Source organism: Chenopodium quinoa, unplaced genomic scaffold (assembly GCF_001683475.1).
Source record: "Chenopodium quinoa cultivar QQ74 unplaced genomic scaffold, ASM168347v1, whole genome shotgun sequence".
NCBI classification, from domain to species: domain Eukaryota; kingdom Viridiplantae; phylum Streptophyta; class Magnoliopsida; order Caryophyllales; family Amaranthaceae; genus Chenopodium; species Chenopodium quinoa.
The window spans coordinates 2348430-2372595 of record NW_018745065.1 but is presented as its reverse complement, the minus strand read 5'-3'; the positions used below and the strand labels follow the sequence as shown (position 1 = coordinate 2372595).

Here is a 24166-nt window from a genome sequence, read left to right as displayed (position 1 = left end):
TATTTCTTCATCATTCTTTGTTTTTTTTGCTTGTAGTTTTGGTTGAAAGATGGAAGCTTTAGCTTTCTCTCTCTTCCTTTTCTATCAATTTTGGGAAAGTGGTGACCTCAACAGCAATCAGCAGTATTTTGGCAAAAAAATTCCCGCCAAACACATACCCCATTCCTGTTTTTGCAACCAAACGGAAGTATTTGTTTTTTTTTCCTTTATTTTTAATTCGAGATATTATTATTTTATAAGTGCGCTGGTCCAATTAGACCCTCTCCAATTTTGTCCAAGACTTCCTCCTCATGTGTATCCTTTCTGAAGCATATACCTAATTTACATATTCAGGAACTGGATATAAATTAATTTACGATTCATTTTCAATAGCAATTACGTAAAGTTTAAGCAAAACCAAAGTAAAAGCAAAAACCAAATAGATACCAGATAGGAAATTAATTAGCAGAGACTGCGGAGTAATCTTTACTCTTGTTTGCTGAAAAATGTTTTTTTTTCTTTTTCCTTTTTTTATTTATTACAACCAAACAGTACATCATCTTTTACAATTTTAATAATGTACAGTGGGCACATCCTAGCATTTGCGTACCACATACTGCTCTCAAGGGGTTTATCATGGACTGTCCCGAAATGCAACAAAATTGATATTTGCTAAGAAATACAAAGTTGCATTTACATTCATATTTACAATTTGGGAACGTCAAACTGATACTGGGACTCATATTTCACTTTCTCGGTACAGCTACCCCCAATCGAAGTCATCCTCTTCGAATCATACGTTGCAGAGGTCAAGGAACAGCCACCATCTTGTGACAATTACCCAATTTTGATAATCAATCATTTCTTTAATTAACGAGCAGGATTATCTAAACGGAAATCAAATTATGATTCCACGTTTCAAGTCAATCCTGAAGATGATCTTCGCCATTGCTTCTTTTTTTGGTTTAATTTGAATGGACTCCAGGTCTTTCGCCGTTTTGAAGTCTCACAAAAAAGACCAGATGCCAGAGCCTGTTGAAGCCACAGATCAAACTCTTCTTCATCTTCATCCATCATTTCTGCATCCAAACCCCATGGGAATCTACTCGAGTTTGAACGAGTTGTCTTCTCCAAACCAACCATGTTTACATGGAAACTCGGTCGATGGGTATTGGGTCTACAAGCCATTCCCTGAAAAACTTCTATCGGTTAGAGAATGACCACATTAATCGACTTCACTACCACATCTAATTGGACTTGGTTATGAAATTACAATCAGCAATACTCCTATCATGAATTTAAACAGATGACAAGCAATTCAAGGACAAATTAGCAGCATCTATTTGTTTCACTGTACCAGATCCAAATGACAGGTGCACCACTACCAGAGAGACGGATCACATATATCAATGGCTTTTACTCACAGTTTCTAACTTCTGCTAGAGCCATATAACCCGACAGTTTGGTAAGTGCAAAGGATCTATTTACTTGACAAAAGTCCTTCAATTCGTCTGTTAAATATTACACTCAAACAAATTTTGCCTTTTGTCACATGCATTCCTATTTTTCTCTTTGTCTTACACTCACAAACAAATTTTGCCAAGAAGCCCGTGCACCCTTCAAAGTTGCAAAAAATGTGAACAAAGGTAGTACCTAATTTACATATTCAGAAACTGGATATTAATTGATTTATGATTCATTTTCAATAGCAGTTATGTAAAGTTTAAGCAAAACCAAAAGTAAAAGCAAATACCAAATGTGATAGACTGATAGATACCAGATAGACTGCAGAGTAATCTTTACTCTTGTTTTCTGAAAAACTGAAGGATTTATTTACTTGACAAAAGTCCTTCAATTTGTCTGTTAAATATTATCTCTGGCATCAATGATGCAAAATTTGATAAAAGAAAAAAGCAATATTTTGGAGGAAATCAGAAAGTCAAAGGCTATAATATCAAAACTAAAACATGTTGAATAAAATCATGATTCTAATCAAATAATTATACATAAAATAAAGGGAAAATGGAAATAAATAATCCCACCTTTGCGTGGTCTGACATTAACAATCCCACCTTTTGATTATTACGAGGCAATCCCACCTTGGTATGTGATCTTCTTCTAATAGACCTTAACCTCTTGGTGACTTATTTTTGTAGGTTATCAATTTTTAATAGGTTCATTTTATTTTTTGAATGATAAAAAAAGAAAAAAAAAAACAATAAATAAAACAAAAATACAGAAAACAAAATTTAAAAAAAAAAAAAAAGAAAAAAAACCCCTGCCACCAACTAAAAACCCTAGCCACCGTGAACTCCAGCCCCTACCCTAGCTACCATCAAACACCGGCCGGCCGCCCTCCTTTACCTCCGAAACGGCCGGTCGACACCTACCCATCATGTAAACGGTGGAAATTGCGCAGTAGGGTCGGGTTTTTAGGGTGTTTTAAGCGGCTTTTTCGGGCTTAGATGGGGACATTCGGGATGATTAGGGAGGTTGGGTGGGGTTTTCCGGGGCTGAGAGGTAGGTTTCGGGGGTTTTCCGGGGCTGAGAGGTAGGTTTCGGAGGTTTTTCGGCGGCTAGGTGGGGTTTTTAGGGTGGTGGCTGTTGTGGTTAAGGTGATTCCGGGGGTGGGATTTGGGCCCAGGGTGGTTTCGGGGGTGGCTTTAGGTCGGCAAAGATGATTTTGGTATTTGAGGGTTCCGGCCGGCAGTTTTCTGGGGTTTAGGGTTGCGGTCGTCTGGTTTTTGGTGGGGCTAGGGTAAGTGTTAGAAATTCACGGTGGGCGGTGGCTGGTGGTTGATGACTTTTTTTCTTTTTTTACTTATTTTGTTTTGTTTTAACTTTTTTTTTTTTTAATTTCGACCAATTATTGAGTGACACGTGGCTTTAAAAAACTAAAAAAAAAAATTAACTTGTTTAACAGGTTGTAGGTCAAAAGGTCTATTAAAAGAAAATCACATACCAAGGTGGGATTGCCTCGTAATAATCAAAAGGTGGGATTGTTATTGTCAGACCACGCAAAGGTGGGATTATTTATTTCCATTTTAAAATAAAAAAGGGAAATATGTTCAGTTAGTCAGTAAAAAGATATGTAGCAATAAACCACTGCCTAGTAGCGTTAATTTACATCCTTATTCATGAAAGACACTGTTTTAAACTAGACTTTATATCCCTTAGTCATCTCGATAACTCAAAATGGAACCGGTGAAGAGAAAGGAAATCCACAAGGACAACAGCCGCATCACTTCATAAAGACATAGGCTGGATGGCCCAACTAGCTTAAATCCTTAATCTGAATCATCGACATTGATTTACAATTAATACCAATTGATGGATTTAACTTGTCACCTAGCAAATTCAAGTAAATCTTTTGCTTGAATGAAGATACTAAATTTGTCATGAAAGGGCGGGGAAAACTGATTGTGTGTCAATGAAGGCCAATCCCTCCATAATGCTGCATATAGCAACTCATTAAGGGGGAAAAAATAATAAATAAATAAACTGAAGGCCTGTCTGCTAAATGTCATCTCCTCAATAATGTAGCACAATCAAAGCAACTGCCATCCAGATGAACTATAGCAGGCTTCTCAAGAGCTTAATTATTAGTTAATCTTCAGATATAAGGGAAATTAGTAAATCATCATGGAATACTACAACCCTCAGATATTTGATATGGTTGTAATACACAACCATAATTGTATCTTTAACTTATATCAGTGATGCAAAATCAATAGCTTAGACTACTTACCTAATATGGTTTATACTTAATAGTAATGGATGAAGATACAAACCGAGTCCTATGATGATTCTGCTCATTTATTAGGTCCGCGAACAGGGGTTATACTTTTTTAACAGTAAATATTGAAATGCTGCTTCCTCCAAACTAAAAGCAGAAAAAAGTTGTGCAATAAAGCAGCCTTGAGAAAGATTTAACAGCAGATAAATTGGATGTAAGAGCAGCCTCCAAAATAAAACCTAGTAATGTAAACTTCATAACTAGCTGCATAAAAAAGGGTACAAATGTAAAGTGGGTAAATATACCTGACAGATAGCCCATTCTGAAACATCAAATATCTTACTTTCAGCACAAACAAAGGCACGAGGAATTTCCATCTGTCAGCAGATAAAATAGTTGTCAGCAAATACAATTAACGACACAAACATCAAACACACTCACAAAATTGCAAATTTACATGTACCAAATAATATAAATAAATAAATAGACAAATACAATGTGACCAGACAAATATACGGCCAGTTACATGATTAGTCATAATGAATGTTAAAACATTTTAAGGAAATGCTTGTGATTTACAGAGCAGAATACAGGACACCAGATTCATAAAAAGTATGTATGTATGCAACAGTAGCCTTATTGTTATCAGTTACCTACTCACCCCGAGTTTATTCATATATCTAACCAACATCCCCTCAATTTAATAACCAGAAAGATGATAAAACAAAGACTAATCTTAAGGTAAAAAGGTCTTCCTCCGACTCACAAAAAACTTCTCATCTAGTCATCTCTCTTATTGTTTGTCCCACAAAAACTCCCCATTTTTCGCTTGACTTAGTGAATATGATATAAAAACATTACACCCACTAAATAATATTATTACTCACTTACTTAGAAAATCCCACCACCAAAAATAATAACAATAATAATAATAATAACAATAATAATAACAATAATAACAATAATAACAATAACAATAATAACAATAACAATAATAATAATAATAATAATAAAGAAAAAAAAAAGATAATCATATCTTTACTATTTTCATCCGAGGAAGTACAAGTTCATTGTTCAAAAGCTTGGTTTTCAGACCCCTTACAGGACTTAAAACACTTTAGTACTGATGGCTTTTAATTTATTTTTATATATTATGGTTTTCAATATTATAATTCATCTTTTCTCATACATAAGCATAGATTGTTTATCATACCCGTTAACATCCTTTCTCTTCATAGATTATGGGTGGCTGGATACAAAATTGAAACTGCCGAGAACAATCCAAAATAGCTTTAGAGTGTTTTTTCCAACTTATCTTTCTTTCCATTACAGACAATTATTATATTTCAAGCTCCGCCACATCTATCTGGAAAGCAATGAATTAAGAATGGGCAACAATTTCTTGAAAAAAAAATAAATAAATAAATAAAACAAAATGTCAAAAAATGCCAACTATAAAATGTAATAAGCTCAAGACCCAGTAAGTAATCCCTCTGGGTCAATGATGGCTGCATTTAACTGATTTAGTCACCAGACAGCAGACACTAATTGATATTGTTATACTAAATTAATTCCTAAAATACAATATTTCTTAGGTTCTATCACCATGCATATTTGCCCATTCCTTGTTAGGCGATTACGTTCAGCATACACCCATGATTAGAGATATGAATTCAAATATCCTTTAATCATCAATCATTTAATTTTGTGTACGTCTATATTGGAGTTGGTAGCCAGATAACATCAGTAATGCCATAACAAGATATGATGCGATTACACTAATAAGAGTATTGTGCATTTCCAGGCTTCTTTTTATCCTTCTTGGATAATGTTGATTGATGGTACACTATTACTGAGTTTGGTTGCTTTGGACTTAAATTCTCTGCAGTTTTATTCTTAAAGGTTTAAGACTTTATTTAGTTCTCCTACTCTTTCTAAGCCCACAGATCAGCGGGACAATGTAAAGTCTTACACTTTTTAAGTTTCAGCTATTCAAATGATAGCTTTGTGCAATTGTGCTTTTGATAAAATGGTGGTTTTTACTTAAATAACAAGAAAAATTCCCCAACAAAGTTTTGCAATTCTTTTGTCACTTTTCATTTAGAGAGTGAATATAAACATCATTCCTATGCTTTTAGTGAGTGAAACATTTTAATTCTACTCCAATAACAATTTACAAGTGAATGAAGCTTGTTGGAGGATAAACAGAGGTGGAAAGGTGAAGAGATTCCTGTAAAACCAGGTGAAAATCTTACATCTACCAATCACATTTTGGGTAATGTTACAGTTTTGTGGGCTTGTTTTTGTTCTTGCAACATTGGACTAGAGGAGTAACTACAATTCAAATAGCTCTGCCAGAATTCTAAGTAAAACCCTTGGATGAATGGAAAAAAATGGTCAGGTGAGCTGTATAGCAGCTTCTTCACTGTATTTTGGTAATTAAAAGAGAAAACAAATGTTAGCCAATGACTTTGTCCCCTGGAATTATTTCTGTTGGATTTGAAGGTCAATGCAATGACCGGAAAAGTAAGCCAAATATCAATAAAGCCAAATCTTTAACCTTAATAAAAGCCCCAAGCACCCTTACTGTATCACATTTTACTGTTCATTACCAATAGTGGATTTCCCTATTTGCCCTCTTCTCCTTGAACAGATATCCGATTTTCCAGGGTATATTTGTCTTTTTAGTTTTCACTCTTGCTCTGCTGTCCAGTTCCCCATTTCACTCCTTCCTGCTTTTGCTCCTATCCTCACATTTTTTATAGCTCTCCCCTCGATTGAAATGCACATTGTGAATCCTCCAATGGAGCTCTTTCTTAGCTACGTCTTTTCCTTTACAGTTAATTAAAATGAGTTTTTGGTTACTGCTAACTCGAAACAAGCTGCTTGGGTGTAGCTCTATTCGACCCATTTACACTTTCTCTACTGTTGAAGAATTCTGGAGGTTTCTCTTTTCATCTTTGTTTTTCATATTAATTTGATTGTGAAATTATTGAATTTGGTTTGTTTGAATCTTTTTTGTGATATGGGTGATTGAATTTCCACTGTTACTTCTTCGATTTCAATCTATTAAATTGATGAAATGTGGCTTGAATTTGATTTCATTTCGTCCATATTAGGTTTATTTAATCAATTAATATATGACTGAGTGATCAAATCCATGAAATTCTTTGTATTTGGTTTATTTTCTACAATTTTGATTTCTAGGGTTATTTTTCGAATATATTCTTTGCTTCATAAGATTAACCAGATATATAAAGGAAATCGAGTTTAGATGCATATTTGTTTATTTATAATTATTCTATTTATCTTTTTCTAAGTGCAACTTTAAATTTGGTTAAAGTGATCCAATAGGTATTTGTTTTAATCATTCTTTTGCAAATTTTCAATGATTAAATATAGTGATCATTGGCTATTTGATCACGTTCAAAGGAAGAAAATGAAAAATTTGTTAATTAAGTATAAAAATTTACTATAACAAATTAACAATAACAATCACAGATTTAATTGAACATTACAAGTATATATACAGTCGCAAATCTTGATTGTTTTTATTTCGCTTATCAAGGAGATTGACTGGCGAAGGTCAGGTTTCAGTTAGAAATATATAGGGACGTGTTCGAATTGAAAAACATGTCTTCTGACCCGTACAATGCACGGATTATTCATAAAAAATTACATTGAAAGATGAATTAGGAAATATCAATAAGCCACTATGGTTATATGTGTGTTCAAAAATATGATTAAAGAAATTTAATTTTTGGAACTGTAATTGAAATGGGGATTAAATAAGGGAGGGGTTAAAATTAAAGAGAGAAAAGGGTGGAGGGATTTAAATTAAAGAGAGAAAAGCAAAAGGTTGAATTGAAGAGGGGAGATGAAGATGAAATGTACATGGAAGATGAAGCATATAAGTTTAATGAAAGAATTAAAGAAATATAGTGTAATAAAAAATTAATTAATAATGTAAGAAGACATGTGGCATTTGGATTAGAGAAAAATATATTGAAGTGTTATAGGATGGAGACATGTGTTTTCCTTGGTTATAGTTTTTAAATACTAAGTATAGAGTATAGATAGATATAGATATCATACTTGTGTCCATGTAATGGTGTCTATGTGTTTGCTCTCTTCATTCACTTTCTCTTTCCTCAATTGATGAGTTCTTCTTCAACCGCTCTAGACCTTCTTTAATCGAATCAAAGCAAAGCAAGCATCAATCAATCATGCCTTCCACTAATTTACTCCTCAAAATACCAATTTGTATGGCTTCAATTCTTTTGTAAGTTTTTCCTCAATCTAAAATATCCAATTAATTGAATTGTTGGATTTTCATTTGTTCATCCGAATCTCTTTTCCATTATCAATCTAAAATATCAAATTAATTGAATTATGTTGCAGCTTCGAAACTCAAAATTTGTATGTGACCAACTATTCTGCGAAAGATGTCGGTTTTCCGTTACAACAGACGATGCCGGAATTTGGGACACCATTCCAACCCGATGCTTTGATTAACCAGTGACCATTACATGTCGAACTCGGAAGTTGTCGCCGTAGATGAGTTGGAATCAGCGAGGTCCGCTAATGTTTTCGGCAATTAAAAGGATGCTTGGGTTTTTTATGTTGTTGAAACCCTTCTCTTTAATTTACCTTATTATTATGGGTGAGATTTTCTATATTTTTTGTAATTAAATTGATTGTTTAGTTTTATTTTAGTTTGATTAATTGGAATATGGTATAATTTGATTTCATGATTATTGTTGTTATATTGTCATTGATTTCTTAAATTTTTGGGAAGATAGCAGCTAAATTCTTGATCATCTCTTTACATGGATTGTTTATAGCTACATTGAATCTAGATTTTGTTGGATTATAGCTCAATGTGAAATTTTTTACATTTTTTGTTAGTTTGGGGAAGAATTACATTGAATTAGACTAAATTATGTTGGTTTTGGAGATTCGACCAACAATTTATATTGTCAGTTTAGTATATTTAGGGTTCTGTATAATTCATCGAGGTTGAAGATTAAGCCGAATTTGACATTGTCGATGAGGACAGAACCAGTGAGGGAGAGTTTAAGTGGGATGACATTGTTAAAGAAGCCTAACATGAGTGAAGTGAATGAGGACGGCGGTACAAATGAAAATGGTTCAAGAGATGGATCAGTGTACGGTTGACTACTGAACAAACCAGCAAACAAATTTGAGTCTAATATGGATCGTGAAGGTCAAAGCTTGACTGGGTTTGGTGAAGAAATGCTGTTGGAGAAACCCCAAGCCATGGTGCCCGGGTACTGAAGGGATTGGAAGCAATTCTATGCCTAATGGAATGGATGATATGCTAGAGGATTATACTGAGATGTTTCTAGAATTTGGAGGCAAATTGATTTCAAAGCAAGATGGACCAGGAGAGATCTCCCCGACAGGTACATAATGCATTTCCTTTGATTTTGCATTCTATTCTAGGCTGAAGGTATTTGCAGAAGACTAGCTATTAATGCTTGTAAGTATTTATTTCCAAGGAATTCAGAAGCTTGAGCACACTGATGCTGGGAATTCAGGGAATGGAGACGGGGTGTGTATTTCCTCAGGTGTAACAGAGACTGCCTCTCAGTTCTTTGTTGATTCTGCTCTCCGGGGAAAACCAAAAAGGTATAAAATTTTGGTTTCTTTCCACATGTTTCTTAACCTTAACAAGTTTAGTATGCTAATAGGGTTTTAAATAATAGATTAGACCCATCTGTAAAAGAAACATCATCCTACCCAATTCAAGAGAGTACGGTTCATGCATATCCCGAAAGGTTCGAACGTAAAGGTGTCCAGGAAAAATTCTCAGCCACAGCCTCTGAAGTTAGATTTCTTATGTTCCACTGGTTTTAACCACTATTAATGGGGGTAGATCTGATCCTCTATGCTCTCGTAGGCAACTGAAGAGACTGCTTGGACACAATTGGAGCATCACTTTAATCTTTGAGATAAGTTGGATGTGGAATTAATTAATTGCAGTATAAAAGGATTTGTGGTACGGATTTGACTGAAGCTTACAAATTTGTTCTTCCTTGTTTTCTATATTTGTTTTTTTCTTACATGTATTGGCTCCTCTTTCAGGTATCCTATGGGTCGTTAATAGGATTTTTGCCATACTGAAACCTGGCAGCAAAGTGGAAGTTCTTAGCGTTTGAGTCATGGTTGAGAAGAAATGGTTTAGATCCATCCAAGTACAGGCAACATTTAGGCATTATAGGAAATAATGACGTTTTTAAAAAGAGCAGTTATCTTGAGTCCTCACTGGTTCTAGAAGCCAGTCATAAAGAAAAAGAAAAACTTGAAATTACTGTTGATATGGAACTGGAAGATCTTTTGAAATTATATGACCAAGAGAAGATCCACTATTTGTCATCATATATTGGTCAGGTTTGATCAAATTACCATGAACTCGGCATTTTTCTTTGCATATGCTTAGATTATTGGTTTTAATTCTTGAAGCTATGAAAAATTATAATGAACGATTTTTGTTAAGATTTTTTTATGTTACTATTTTTAAGCAACAAGAATTTATTGTGGTTTTAGGAGCCTGATATTGAAATAATTGTGTTATGAGTTTCTTGAAACAATAAAAATATGGGTTTGAAAAATAAACTATACTTAAAATAGAAACGTGTTATAAAGTGTACATATCGGGTTATGTCAAGGAGCTGATAATATTTGGGCGATGAAAAGAGGGTTGAAATGAACAAAGGTCATGCAACATATAATATTGGGTTAATCAGTTCAATTTTTTTTATTATATTGATTATAATATTGTACTGCCTCCGTCCCCAAATGATAGTCCCTTATGGCATATTTTTAGTCCCAAATTGATAGTCTCATTTGCTTTTTTCAAGTACCATTAATATCAATTTTTTATGAAAATTCCCTCCAATTACAATAATATTTGTGCAAATTTAACTTTCCCATGTAAATTTTGTTTTTTAATATACTTTTATTACTTTCTCTTCTATTTTACATACTCAATGTAAATTTATCTTTTCAATGTAATTTTACTACTTTTATTTAAGTTTCTTAATTCCCGTGATTTTTTCCCATAAGGGACTATCATTTGGGGACGGAGGGAGTATTTGATTATACAAAGGTCACTTATTTTGAGCGGGAATTATTTTCATGTAAAAATCCAATTATGATTGTTTTTTCAGATGATTTTTGCTTTGTTCGTGAAAGAATAACCAGGGAAGTAAATGGAAACTGAGGTGAAAAGGTTCGGAGCTGAAGTGAAAAGGCTAACAGCCACAGAAAGAGCATCATTAGGCGAGTTTCCTGTTCTTCAGGCCTTCAGTTTTCGGTATCCTTGAATTCTTTGAGAGGTATCTTACTTTGTTTATTTATGTTTAGTCCATTATTCATGTTTTTTTTGGTATTTATTTTGGTGACTTTGAATTTTGGGATTTGGGTATTGTTAATTCATGCACTTAGACTGAAATTTTTTCCCTGAACCGATGCATTTAATATTCAATGTGAATTCAGCTCAATTTCCATTCAAGGGGTTTCCATTTCATAGAGGGGTGTGGGACGATGGACTACGATTACTAAAAATGTTAAAACTATTAAATAGTACGAGTATTGTTTATTTATGCACTTAGACTGAAATTTTCTCCATGAACCGATGCAATTAGTATTCAAAGTAAATTTAGCTCAATTTCCATGCCATACAAGGGGTTTTCATTTCATTGGGAGGGGGGGGGCGTAGGACTATGATTACAAAAAAATTGTTAAAACCATTTAAGAGTGTGACAGAGATAGAGAGCGGGCGAGAGAGGGGAGGAGAGAAGAATCAAGAGAAACGGGATAGGGAGAGAATGAGAAAGGAATAAGGAAGAGAGCAAAAAAAAAAAGGTAACTGTGATGGCTAAGATGTTAAAGAAAGATCGAGGTCGTCAAGGATACTAGGCAGAGAAAAGTCGTGACAATTACAGCTTTTTAAGAGACTGTTATACAATATAATATCTTTTTAATGACATGACAAAAATATAAATTATAAAAGTGAATATCTTAATAACCATATAAGATAAATAAGGAGAGCGATGAGGAAGGATGAGGGAGCAATTAGGACGAACTTTAATAACCATGACATATAAGATAAATGAGAGGAGGGATGAAAAAAAAAAGGTGCGAGAAAAGGTAAGGGAGCAATTAGGACAAACTGAATTATCAAGACCACAATAGAAGAGTGAAAAAAGAGAGAAGAATAGGGAAGCAAGCGAAGGTAAGGGAGGAGCTGATGATGAGGGAACAAAAGGAGTAGAGGGAAATAGGTCTCAATATGTGACGGTGACAATGTGAGAGAAAGAAGACAAAGAGATAAGGAGCACTTGAGGAGGTCAATTATGTAACAAAGAAGCAATATATAAAAGTATTAAAAAACTTAAAATTTGCAACACCATAAAGACTTGAGTGATAGAAAGAGTAGGGGGAAAGAGAAGTAAACCTGGTAGGGAGAGGAAGTGTATATGTGTTCTCTGTGTGTTAAATGAAAATGGTAGTAACATATAACTTTCTCAAAATCAAGTGATATGGGCGTAGGACTATGATTACAAAAAAAATGTTAAAATCATTTAAGAGTGTGACAGAGATAGAGAGCGGGCAAGAGGGTGGGGGGGAGAGAAGAATAAGGATCAAGAGAAACAGGTTAGGGAGAGAATGAGAAAGGAATAAGGAAGAGAGCAAAAAAAAAGGTGACTATGTGATGGATAAGATGTTAAAGAAAGATCGAGGTCGTCAAGGATACTAGGAAGAGAAAAGTCGAGACAATTACAACTTTTTTAGGAGACTGTTATACAATATAATATCTTTTTAATGACATGACAAAAATATAAATTATAAAAGTGATAACAATATAAGATAAAGAAGAGGAGCGATGAGGGAGCAATTAGAACGAACTTTAATAACCACGACATATAAGATAAATGAGAGGAGGGATGAAAAAAAAGGTGTGAGAAAGGGCGAGGGAGCAATTAGGACGAACTCAATTATCAAGACCACAATAGAAGAGTGAAAAAAGAGAGAAGAATAGGAAGCAAGAGGAGGTAAGGGAGGAGCTAATGATGAGGGAACAAAAGTAGTAGAGGGAGATAGGGCCCAATATGTGACAGTGACAATGTGAGAGAAAGAAGACAAAGAGATAAGGAGCACTTCAGGAGGTCAATTGTATAACCAGGAAGCAATAAACAAAAGTATTTAAAGACTTAAAATTTGCAACACCATAAAGACTTGAGTGATAGAAAGAGTAAGGGGGAAAGAGAAGTAAAGCTGGTAGGGAGAGCAAGTGATATGGAGTGAATATGTGTTCTCTGTTTGTTAGGTGAAAGTGGTAGTAACATATAACTTTCTCAAAATCAGTTTTATGGATTCGACACTAATCATACTCACACGATAAGTAGCAAAGGTCTTAAAATTACCCGTCATCAAATATATATGAAGGTCAGTGCTTGTGATAAAAAAATAATCTTCCACTTGTAAGAAGATACAAAGACATGCACAGAATATTAATGAAATTGTTTCTATTACTATTAGTATGAGATTTATTAGTTTTTGTCAATATCAATCATCAAAATTGTTATAGTTATAGGCCTATAGCTGTAAAAAGTGACAACCTGGTCATTTGCATTTAGTCTTTGGAGGTAGAACTGTTTTATGTGTGATTACCTGCTTCCATTGCATCATTGCCCATGCGTGCACAAGTATTTATATCTTTATATTAAAAGTATATGTATAATGTATAACTTTGGAGTATTTGACAGGTTTTAACTCCTCCATAATTGGTGCTTTTAGTGGATTATGTGCTTTAATGGGTGTTGCAGCAACATTTGCATCTGCTAAACTCATCGAAGAGCTTGGTATCTTAAAGGTTGCTGCTGTTGTAAATTTTCTCTCATTTATTTAAAATCATATTGAGATATTTTCTCAGAAAAAAAAAAAATGTTGCAGGCTGGGGCTGTTAGGTTAATTTTCAAGGCATCACTTCTTGCTCTAGCAGTTGCAGTTTACTGGAGTGGAAATCTTTCTCAGCAGACACCCATCTTATTCTTCTTGTTCCTAATCATAATTATATCTTACAACTCAATCTACCTTGGTTTGATTGATGAAATGCTCGTCTTACCAATGAATTTGACACAATTGTTAGTAAATTGTGGTAGTCTTCTACATATATTGTCCCTTTTTTTAAAGATGTTTCTTATGGTGATGATGAAGGGTTTCATTTATTGTTGCAGATTGTTTGATACACACACCTGTTATTAGTTGTCATGTTTTCTCTCTCTATCTCCCATTCTGCTTTGATATGCAGGTTTTATCAAGGCTAGGACACATGTCATATGATGTAATTGGCCAGCAGATTCTTCAAACTGGAATCCCATCATCAAAAGCTAATCTTATTGGGACGACAGAGGTCTCCGTGCCAGTTTGGCTGAGTTTATGATGTTAGGCATAGCCAATAATCGCAAACGATATCTCTCATTTTGGATTTCTAGATATGCTTTCACTCCTGTCTGCTATTGCGGCAGCATATATCTTCTGCCTATGGTTGATGAATCCTTCAGAAGAGCAAAGGTAGCTTTTTTTCCTTTTGAACGCCAGTTTTGATGACGTGAGTACTCAACCTTAATTCTGTTTCTTGTTACTCATCTTTATTAGTTTTGCACTCACAGGCTCACAGCCATATTTGTTTTAAAAGAAAGCTTTTTGAACAAAATTTTATTTTCAATGGAAAGAAAAACCCCAATTTATAACTCCGTGTTCCTTTGTTTGGCGCTTTGATAGAAAGGTTAGAGTGGAAAGGAAGAGGGAAGGATGACAGAAGTAAGGTGAAGGGTAGAAAATGTGGCAATACAAAAGGGAAATTAAAAGTATTTTCACCAATTACTGACCAAAATAGAAAATGAGAACACTGGTAACCCAGAAAAATGATTTTCCTCCCAACCAAACACAGCCTCAGTCAAGATCTGAAGAGGTACTCTTCAATCTTGTTTGTACATGCTTATACTTGTGTTTTGAAAGTTGGCCACAAATATAAGTTTTCTTAAAGGAGCTTCAGTGTAGAATATTATTGCGTAGAACACTGCGCTCGTTATCTCTCTGTGTCTGATTTCTTCCATAATTTATGTGTCCAGGCGTTGCTGAGTATTGGCCAAGCCTTACATGCTCAAATTAACATCCTTACATGCGTTACTTCTCTATTCTGAGTATTCTTGTACATCAATGAAAAGGTGTCAAGTTTGACCCAATTTTATTCTTTGCTCTCATCTTAGTGGAAGATCATGATGCTATGTTGTTCACTAATGATGAGCCTAACCCTGTACAGACTACAGAACTCTCATTAAGTATAATGTTTATGTAAGCAGTTGCTGTGAATTACCAATTTGTCATCAAACATAATGCCTCGCGCGACCCAATTTTAATTTAGATACTTCTGGTTGTGAATATGTGCTCTATAAAAAAATAAATAAAAAATTAATGTAGTCAAATTGTTTTGTGAATAATGTTCATTCTAATTTTTTTTTGGCAATACCAGTTATACTTTTTTTTTGTCAAATCCTAGCTTTAGCAAGTATTTAATCTTGCTATTGACACGATTTATAAACAATGTGGTTTTGTTCCGAATGATTGGTCCTGTTAATAACTTGAGTATCCTGTTGAATTCAACGTTTTTTTTTTTCTCTTCAAGCGCGTATTATTACTACCAAAGTTCCCACCTATAATTTGTCTCACAATTGTTGCTTATTATAACAGGATGAAATTGAGAAAGAAAGGAAGCAAAGCAGGTAATCCCTTTGCTTTTCCTGTAAGAAAAGTTTTTTATGGCCTCATTATTGTCATGAGTTATGATTGTTAGAACTAGAATGCTCAAAAAGGGATTATTTAGCATAGGCACTGTGTTTTGGGGCAAATTTTGGTGATTTACTCACCTTGTTTAATTTTGGCCCGGGTCATATTCATTTTTCATAAGTAGATTATTATGATTGGTTATCAATGATATACCTACTAATTTTTAGCTCAGGTTGGGTCAATTTTTGTTCGAGCCGTGTAATTTTGGATATTGTTTGAGATTGGTTCAAATAATTCGGTATGGGTCATTGTCAAGAACTATTAAAAATTGATCTTTGACAACCAATTCATCGTGCTGTATTTGTTTGTGGTTGCAGTATCATGAGGAGCAGAATTTACCGGGAGGCACTACTGAGTAGGGCATAAGAAGAAGATAAGCTATGAACAATGAAGAGTCGTTATAGCTGCACCCTTTAGATTAGACTCAAATTATAGAGGAACCAGAGTCCGATTATAGTATTTAGTAGTAATTATGCAATCTGATCCTCATAGATCAATAATTAAGTAATTATAAAGCAATTACAACATTGTAAATATATTAATAGCTAATAGACAAAGTTGTACTAGAGATTGTGCTGCACCTAATTTTCCTATTGTTGGGAGTCGAATATCTATTCTTTTAGTTTGCTTTTGGAGCCAACTCAATGCTCCATGATTAACCAATACACATGAACTTACTAACATGCGCATATGCCTTATGCAAGCCTTCTAATAATCCCCACTCTAACTTCTATACCTACTCATTATATACTATAACTAAACTGATCAATAGGCAAATTAACTTACATTAATAAATACACTACGACTAATTACACACTAATTACCTGAACAAAATCACATTGGGCTAGTATCAACAAGCATCCAAACTAAATTTTATATGTGGGTGAGGTGTGGCACCTAGTGGATATAGGAACTTCAAGTTCATTGTAAATGAGAGGCAAATCACACAAAAGAAAGATACGTTATACAAAAAATTATTAAGGACCATGGAATCTTCTTCAAGTAACTAACTTGGCAAACAACATATTAGGATATTTGGAACATCTATCCATGGTTATTTGAATTCAAACATACCTTTTGAGGTACATTGAAGACAAGTGATCCTTTGTATTCAACCCAACCATCTCCATCCTTAGCTTGATGATACTGACCGCAGTCCTGGGATGAAAATAATGAACAAAATAAAGATGAGAGAAACAACACAGGCATCCAATAAAGACTAAATTCCTCAAACACGCACCTGACACCATCGTGCCTTGGCCTTAGACCGATTAGTACAAACCCATATGTGTGAATTGCCACATTTTGTGCATTGTATCCGTCTTGACTCCTCAGTGAAAAACTCACGTGATTCCTGTGTAAGGCACAAAAATATCATCAGATGTGATATTCACATACTGTTTCATAAAGATGAGTATGCATTCATTTTAATGGTGAGCACACCACCCACCAAAAATAATAAATTAAAACCACCTTATGGTGATTATTGATGCCATCATGCCATGTACCAGAAATAACCTATAATAATGCTGGAAAATCTTATTATAAAGACTTGGAGAGGCTCACAGAGCCAAAAGATGAAAGCATCAGACTCCAACTACAAAGTCTTGCAGACATGCTTTTCAATCATCTGATATAGTTGAGCGATATCCACAATGTAAGTGTCCATAATTGAGTTCCCTATTCAGTCATTCAAGCCCCATTTAGTTTGATGAAAAATAAAATAATTCCCATAGTAAACAATTTTCAAGGGTAAACACAATTATAAAATAATTTTCCATTGTCAGGTTCTTTAGAAGGAAAGATATAGAGAAAGAGTAGATGGTGAATGGGAGGAGAGATTGAAAGAGAAGATGTAAGAGTAGGGATTCTAGCTATGGGAAAAATATGTGGCATCCCTTTCTTACAAAAGGTAAATGTTTTGCACCACTGAAGAGCTACCCTCCACCTTTTGGAAATTTGTCTTGCACCTCTTAACAAACCAAATCATTTTCCTAGGAAAGGTTTCCATCAAAGCAAACAGAGCCCGAATAAAAGAAGAGGAAAAACCCGAAGAACTAAACTTAGCCACTTGTATAACCTTGGTGCATGTAGTATGTAGCCAACAAATTAAAGGTCAGAGAAACTAGTCCAAAATTGATAGTGGAAAAAACAGCAGAGTAACTTGAGTGTAAGTGTGTTAAAAAGAGGATGAAAAGCTGCTGTGTCCAGCACATAACTAAAATGGAAAAAATAATCAATTTATGATAGCTTCAACAAGAGACGAGGAATTGTTTTGACGTATGAATTTTTCGTCTAGCAAAACTGAAAGCAGCATGTACTGCTGGCCACAATGACATCCTACCTTTAGCTACCACAGCTAGCTCTATCTCATGGAATTCAGTGTATGAAAAAGCTCCAAAGCGCAACACGGCGGTAAGGATTTCTGTAAAGCTTAGGCGTGCCTAACCTCACTGAGTTGAGCACACTTACTAAATGTGAGGAAAAAAAAGTTCTGGAAAACAAGTTGTGCGCCTCAGTGCACCTTTTGGTGTGCCTAGACCAAAAAATATAACCACAGGGTCCATGCCACCACCTTGCACCAAGGCATGCCTTTTATAAACTGCTCAAACTTAGACCACGCTTTGAAAAGAAAACATGTCCTACCATACGCTAAGCAAAAACATTGCATAATAGCTCATTATGTTCAGTGATCAGGGAGCATCCTTATTGTACCCCCTTCCTCACTTTTAAAGTTTTCCAATGTCAATGTGGGAAATCCCCTCCCCCTCCCTTTCACCTAATCTCAGATAAGAAATGTCCACAAATGTATTTGACCCTTGTATTGCCATAAATACTGTTAGCCAAAGCACAATCACTGTCCAAAGTTGTGTTAACAAACACTCCTACCCCAATTGAAAAAAAAAATAATAATAATAATAATAAAAACTCTGTTTCAATTTATTTGTAGTGATGTGACATTTCATCAATATCTAGGTAAAATTTGTTTGAGTGGTATATGGAGAGAGAGAAATAAATGAGGAGAGAGGGATAGAGAGAAATGACAAGTAAAAAAAGAAACCATTTGTTGCAAATAAATTGTAGTTTCCATTTATGGTACATGTTGCAAATACATTTTAACAAAGGTAGTAATAGGAAAAATGTATATTTAAATTGTTCAAATAAAAAGGTCATTCACAAGTGCATACTTGACTTCTTTCTAAGCTTGATGCTAGCATAGTTGCATAGTCATATTTGGAAACTCTTACCTATTCTTAGTATGATGTGGATTACAAAACACTAGCATGGATCATGATAAAATACCTAAGAAGCTAGTTGCCAACATATGAAATGCTCCTACAGAGATTATATTAATATTTTAATTCAATGACTAACCCAATTGATACCTGATTTGAGGTGCTAGGAGACTTTTGGGAAATATTTTTATATTCCTCCTTCCTCAATTGCTCATCATAATCTCTTCTCTTAGTAGAATCCGAAAGTACCTGAAATCAGTAATGAACTAAGTTGTGGATACAAAGTAACAAACAATTCTTCCTGGTAATCAAAAACAACTTATAATAATACAGGTAGAGTAAAGCAAATGGATTAAATAATAGGTTTAATTAAACATTAGAACCATATTCATTACCTCATAAGCACACTGAAGCTTCTTAAACGACTCACTTGCTTGTGGACTTCCCATATTTTTATCGGGATGCACTAGCATGGCCTGTACAATGGAAAGAATGAATTGATGCAAGGAAATTACAGATCAAAAGAAACAGATAAGATGATAAAGTGCAAGAATAATTCTCTTTATTATAAGGTAAACAAACAAACACGTCACATCGCTATGTCAACAGAAAAATTCCAATTCTAGAAAGTTTCTGACTTCCAAGCAATGATTAAAAGAGACGATTCAGCAAAAGAAAATGAATGTAAAGGATAAAAGTGCAAACAAATTTATCCTTTTGTAAGCACGTACATCCATTCTGCATATTGTTGCAACAGAAAGATGCATCAATAACATGAAATATTCGGCACTTTATAAGAGCCCATTGCTCAGCACTTCAACATGAAAAGTTTACTGATCTTACTGCATAAGGACAACCAACTTTGGCATTTAATTGCATTAAATCCATTTAGCTGGAAGGTAGCCACATGTATACAGCAGCAGATCTGGCTGGACAATCACTAAAGTGAATGTATTGTAGAAGTTCGGGAATCAAAGCAACGCAAGAATAAAAGTAGATAGCAGTCGGACAAATGCCAATTGGTTTTGTTATCTAATTAACGACACTAGTATCAAAATTACATAGAGATTAAAAGGTAAGCTGAAAACTGAACAGGAAATTAAGATTTACTTTGTACCTTTTTCCTATATTCCTTTTTTAGTACAGTAGCATCAATTTTCTTGTGGCGAGGAAATCCCAATGCTTCATAATGGTCATTACAGCTTAAAATTCTTCTCATTTCAGTTAATGAACATTTGTCTTCTTTGATCACATGACTAGGAGAAGCTTCTTTCTGATTTTTCAAGACAGTTGCAGTACTAGAAGTTGTTCTATTTACAGCTTTACTGGATGCTTTGCCAGCTGAAGTAGATGAGGGCTGTTCTTCAGATTCATCAGAGGGAATAGAATACTCACATTCTCCAGAAAAATTATCCTCTGTAAATTCTTCTGATGCTTTATGCTCCTCATAGCGTGTATTCTCGTTCAGAGTATCACACCATTGCAACAAATAATTGAATGCATCATTTGATAGGAATGCAATGTTAACTGAAAGGAAAGAGCCAACCAATCCTATTCGTACTTTCACACAGTAAACAGAATAAAGCATTGCCATCAAGACCACCAATCGTGCATGATTTAGGGAAAACAAGTAACCTGCATAACAAAAGACTTACAAAGCGTTATAGTTTGCTCACAAAATTAATATATACAGCAAATGAGGCTATTGGGAACTAGAATCTACCTCCCTATATATTCTACAAATAGAAAATAAAGATGCAGCAGCTATGTTGCCTACCTTCCATTATGTTAATTTTCAGTAATCATGTTTAAAATCTAGGATCTCATGACCATTCAAATTTTGAAGTACTAGATGTTCAATGAGCTGATAATATACAAAATATTATTCTAACAAAAACATTTTATGCAAGGGCTGCCAATCCAAAATCACTGTCTCTATCTATTTTATCGTCTTTCTAACTTTTTACAATTGCCTATTCTTTAAAAAAACAAACAAAGGTACTGTAAGTTTCAGCAGAAGGAAACAAATGTCATCCTTCCCCAAATAAAAGTCCCATTTGACCCAAAAATCTAGTACTTAAATAAAAATAACACTTCTCCACTTACTTTTATTCACCGTTTGAAAAAAAAATATATTAAAAAAAAAAAACTCCATTATTTTCTTTTTTATTCATATTATATTATTAACTAACTAAACCTCACTATCTTTTTTTTTTTTAATTCATTAAATTCACATTGAATAAGCTATTGAATTTCTACAAGCAGTATTTGAAAACGATAAGGCAGATAAGCAAGCATATGAATCGTTAAAGTCAGATATATTTATCTATTTCTTTTGACAGCAAGACCTAGCAGGTAAGAAAATAAACTTTACCTCCTACCACGAACAATATTCCTGTAATCCAGAAGTTAGCATACATCCACAAAATTAAAATGGCAAACAGCCCTACAATAAAAAGACCAGGTGTGTAGCCCAAGTACTGAACAGCGACTCCAGCAGCTGCCTGAAATTTTCAAATTCAAGTGCATAAGTCCAAAGCTATTTGGTAGCATAATTAGGAACCTAAACAACACATAAAGTTTAGTTGGTGATAAGTAAAAAAAGGAAGAATCAAATAGATGTAACACTTCAGCCCTGCTGTGTTTTAAAATGAATTGATTAGCATTGAAATCCTCTTTAGTTATGAGCAAATGATGATTATTACCACTGAGTTAATTATGTGGTGATCACTCAGTACTTTGCAAGGAAGATATGCATGGCAACAGTAGTTTACGAAAACCTAAGTCAGCAAATTCTTGCACTACGTACATCAAAGTAGATCAAAGAACAGGAAACTCAACATCTAGTCATCTGTGGAAGTCCTCAAAAAAAATCCTCAAATTTAGTCAAGCTCTAAATTCATTAAGACAAGCCAGGAATTAGAAGCAAACTTTAACTTGGATGCTCATAAATATATTGCACTTTGGAAAATTGAACTATTGAACAACAGGTGCAATAGCAAATTACCCACATTCTTTCAAATTATCTTTTACTAATCAAACCTTACACATTCTTACTACGTAATCAGAGAAAAGTGGCAACTCGTTCCATAATGATGAATTAAGCATAAAAAGTTAATAGCGGAAGCTGTTCAGGCATTGATGTACAAGGCATAAAGAGAGAGTGCCTTTATCACGGTGATATGATTCTACTGAGGAATCGTCAAGGATTCTAAAGAAGCACAAAGTATTATGCATTTCATGTATCTTTTTATACATATATGTAGTGGCATGAAATTATTTTATATGAAGTGGTGTAGATGATGCATCATTCATGTCACATTTTATCCAATGGAAGATTGACAAAAGAACGGAGAGGATAACAAAAACAATAAAAAACAGTCAAATACAAAGGAACATGTGGACAAACTTTCCTTGGGAAAAGTAGTTCCATCCTCAAGAAACAATTTCCACCCCTCTACAACCGAATGGAGGAAGATAATTTAGTCCAAACCAAACACACTCTACACGTAGACACCTCAGATAAGATAAAGTATGAGAGTGTGTGAGCAGCCTCTAAGCACTATTTACAATTTACATGTCATTGCCAAGAAGGATTAAGCAAGTCTGTGTTATTCAGTAAAAAATTATCATTTCTCATTAACAACTAGCCTTCTAGAAACCCACAATTCAAATCAACTCCGTCACTAAACAATTCAAGGAAGCAAAACACCCACACAACAGTACACTTGTACACCACAATTTTTCCATCAAGAATCTAGCATAATTTAGAGCAACTGTTGTAAAACCCAGTCATATACTCGCATAACCAAACACTCTAAGTGAAGAAACCGCATGTATGATAAAGTATAACAATGCCAAAAGCCCATCGGCAGAATCAGCAATTTATTGGCCACAAGGTTTGCAACCCAGTAATCAATTCTCTTCATACTTCACATTTCTCATCATCAACCACCCTATTAGAAGGCGATAGGTCACATAATCACTAAGAATATTCGAGACATAACATCCACAGAACACACACTACACCATATCCTAACACACAGTGACAAACGTGAAACCCGATCACATAATCAAGACTATTCAAAACACCACATAATTAATAACGAATCTAATAAGATCAACATATCTATCTAAATACGGGGTCAAGGGGAGTAATTTAAAACCGCGAAAAATAAATCAAATCCACAACTTACCGTACTAATCAAGACATAAACCAAACAAGATATGGAGGTCAAGCTCAAAAAACAACTCCACATAATGACCAGCAATGCCACGGATTGCAGCCCAATCAACGATCGAAAACCCCTTAAAAAGCTATCCTTCCAATAAACCAACACTAAAACCACAAACCTACAGAAATTCTTGCAACCATTACAAACCATTGGCCAATGTCGATCAATGGCGACCCAAACCCTATCTCTGATACAACAAGCAGTTGTACGAACAAATGAACATGCATACTTTTGAGATTGCACCCATCTCCAACCTTGCTGAACCAACCCAATATCCTCCATTTTCTAACCCTAAAATCAAAATTCTGGGCTAAATAAGAAATTCAGCTAAACTAAACATTGTTCATGAGAAAATCGAACTCAATTCGAAAACCGAAACCGAATACAACCCAAATGGAGGATAATCCCAACAATTCGACGCCATTAAAGAAATACACATAATGTGAGAGATCCAGAAAGTTTCAACAATCACCGACAATAGGAGAGAGAAAGGGAATAATGGTGGGGAAAATAGCTTTAATTGATTCTTAAAGAGGAAGAGTTGAGACAAAATTAGAAGCTTTATGATTTATGAGATTTCCTTTTTTCCGCCATTGTTGTTGGTTCAGGAAGAGCTCGTGATAAAGGTAGAGGAGTTCTGGTTGAATAAAGTTTTAAAAAGTGCAAGTGGAAGAAGAAATGACAGGAGAAGGAATCAAAAGAATGGCAAACATGTCTGACTTCTACGGATGAGAGTAAGTTTCAATAATTAGTTTGTGGATTAGGGTTGTAATGTTTTTGTGTTTATGTGATAGTACTATAGTAGTGTACTATTGTGTGACAATGTGACATTGGTCCCACTCAATTTATTTATATTTTATCGTGTTTTATTTTATTTTATCGGTAATCTAGTTTGTGTCCCAAAAGTTAGAGTTGTTCTGATATACATACTAGTTGTTGGCCCGCGCGTGTAGTCCCCTAATTTAGTGATATATGCTCAATGATTAATGTGTAATTAGTCGTTGCTATATGTGTAGACTATTTCAAATGTTTTATAGGTAAATTAGATTGTTTTGCTAATGTATTAATGTAATATACGTGTGTGTTAATTAGCAAAATAATTT

At 34.4% G+C, this 24166-nt stretch overlaps 1 protein-coding gene across 1 annotated transcript; it reads right to left on the bottom strand.

Moving 5' to 3' along the window:
- Nucleotides 1–432: 432 nt before the first annotated feature.
- Nucleotides 433–24084, bottom strand: LOC110709330. The gene is made up of 9 exons (XM_021887540.1): nucleotides 23025–24084; nucleotides 21203–21332; nucleotides 19946–20463; nucleotides 19224–19304; nucleotides 18979–19077; nucleotides 16833–16946; nucleotides 16667–16750; nucleotides 4021–4092; nucleotides 433–1170 (listed from the first exon to the last, which is right to left on the bottom strand). The coding sequence occupies exons 1-9, from the start codon at nucleotides 23343–23345 to the stop codon at nucleotides 898–900; spliced, it is 1692 nt and encodes a 563-aa protein (XP_021743232.1). The 5' UTR covers nucleotides 23346–24084; the 3' UTR covers nucleotides 433–897.
- Nucleotides 24085–24166: the final 82 nt, after the last annotated feature.

Bases quoted from the DNA above. Each gene is read 5' to 3' on its own strand.
- LOC110709330 (XM_021887540.1), bottom strand. From the start codon at position 23,345: ATGGAGGATATTGGGTTGGTTCAGCAAGGTTGGAGATGGGTGCAATCT. The intron at 20,464-21,202 runs GTAAAGTTTATT...TTTGTTATGCAG, and splicing joins AATATTGTTCGTGGTAGGAG to GTTACTTGTTTTCCCTAAAT. The intron at 1,171-4,020 runs GTATATTTACCC...GAAGTTTTTCAG, and splicing joins CAGAATGGGCTATCTGTCAG to GGAATGGCTTGTAGACCCAA.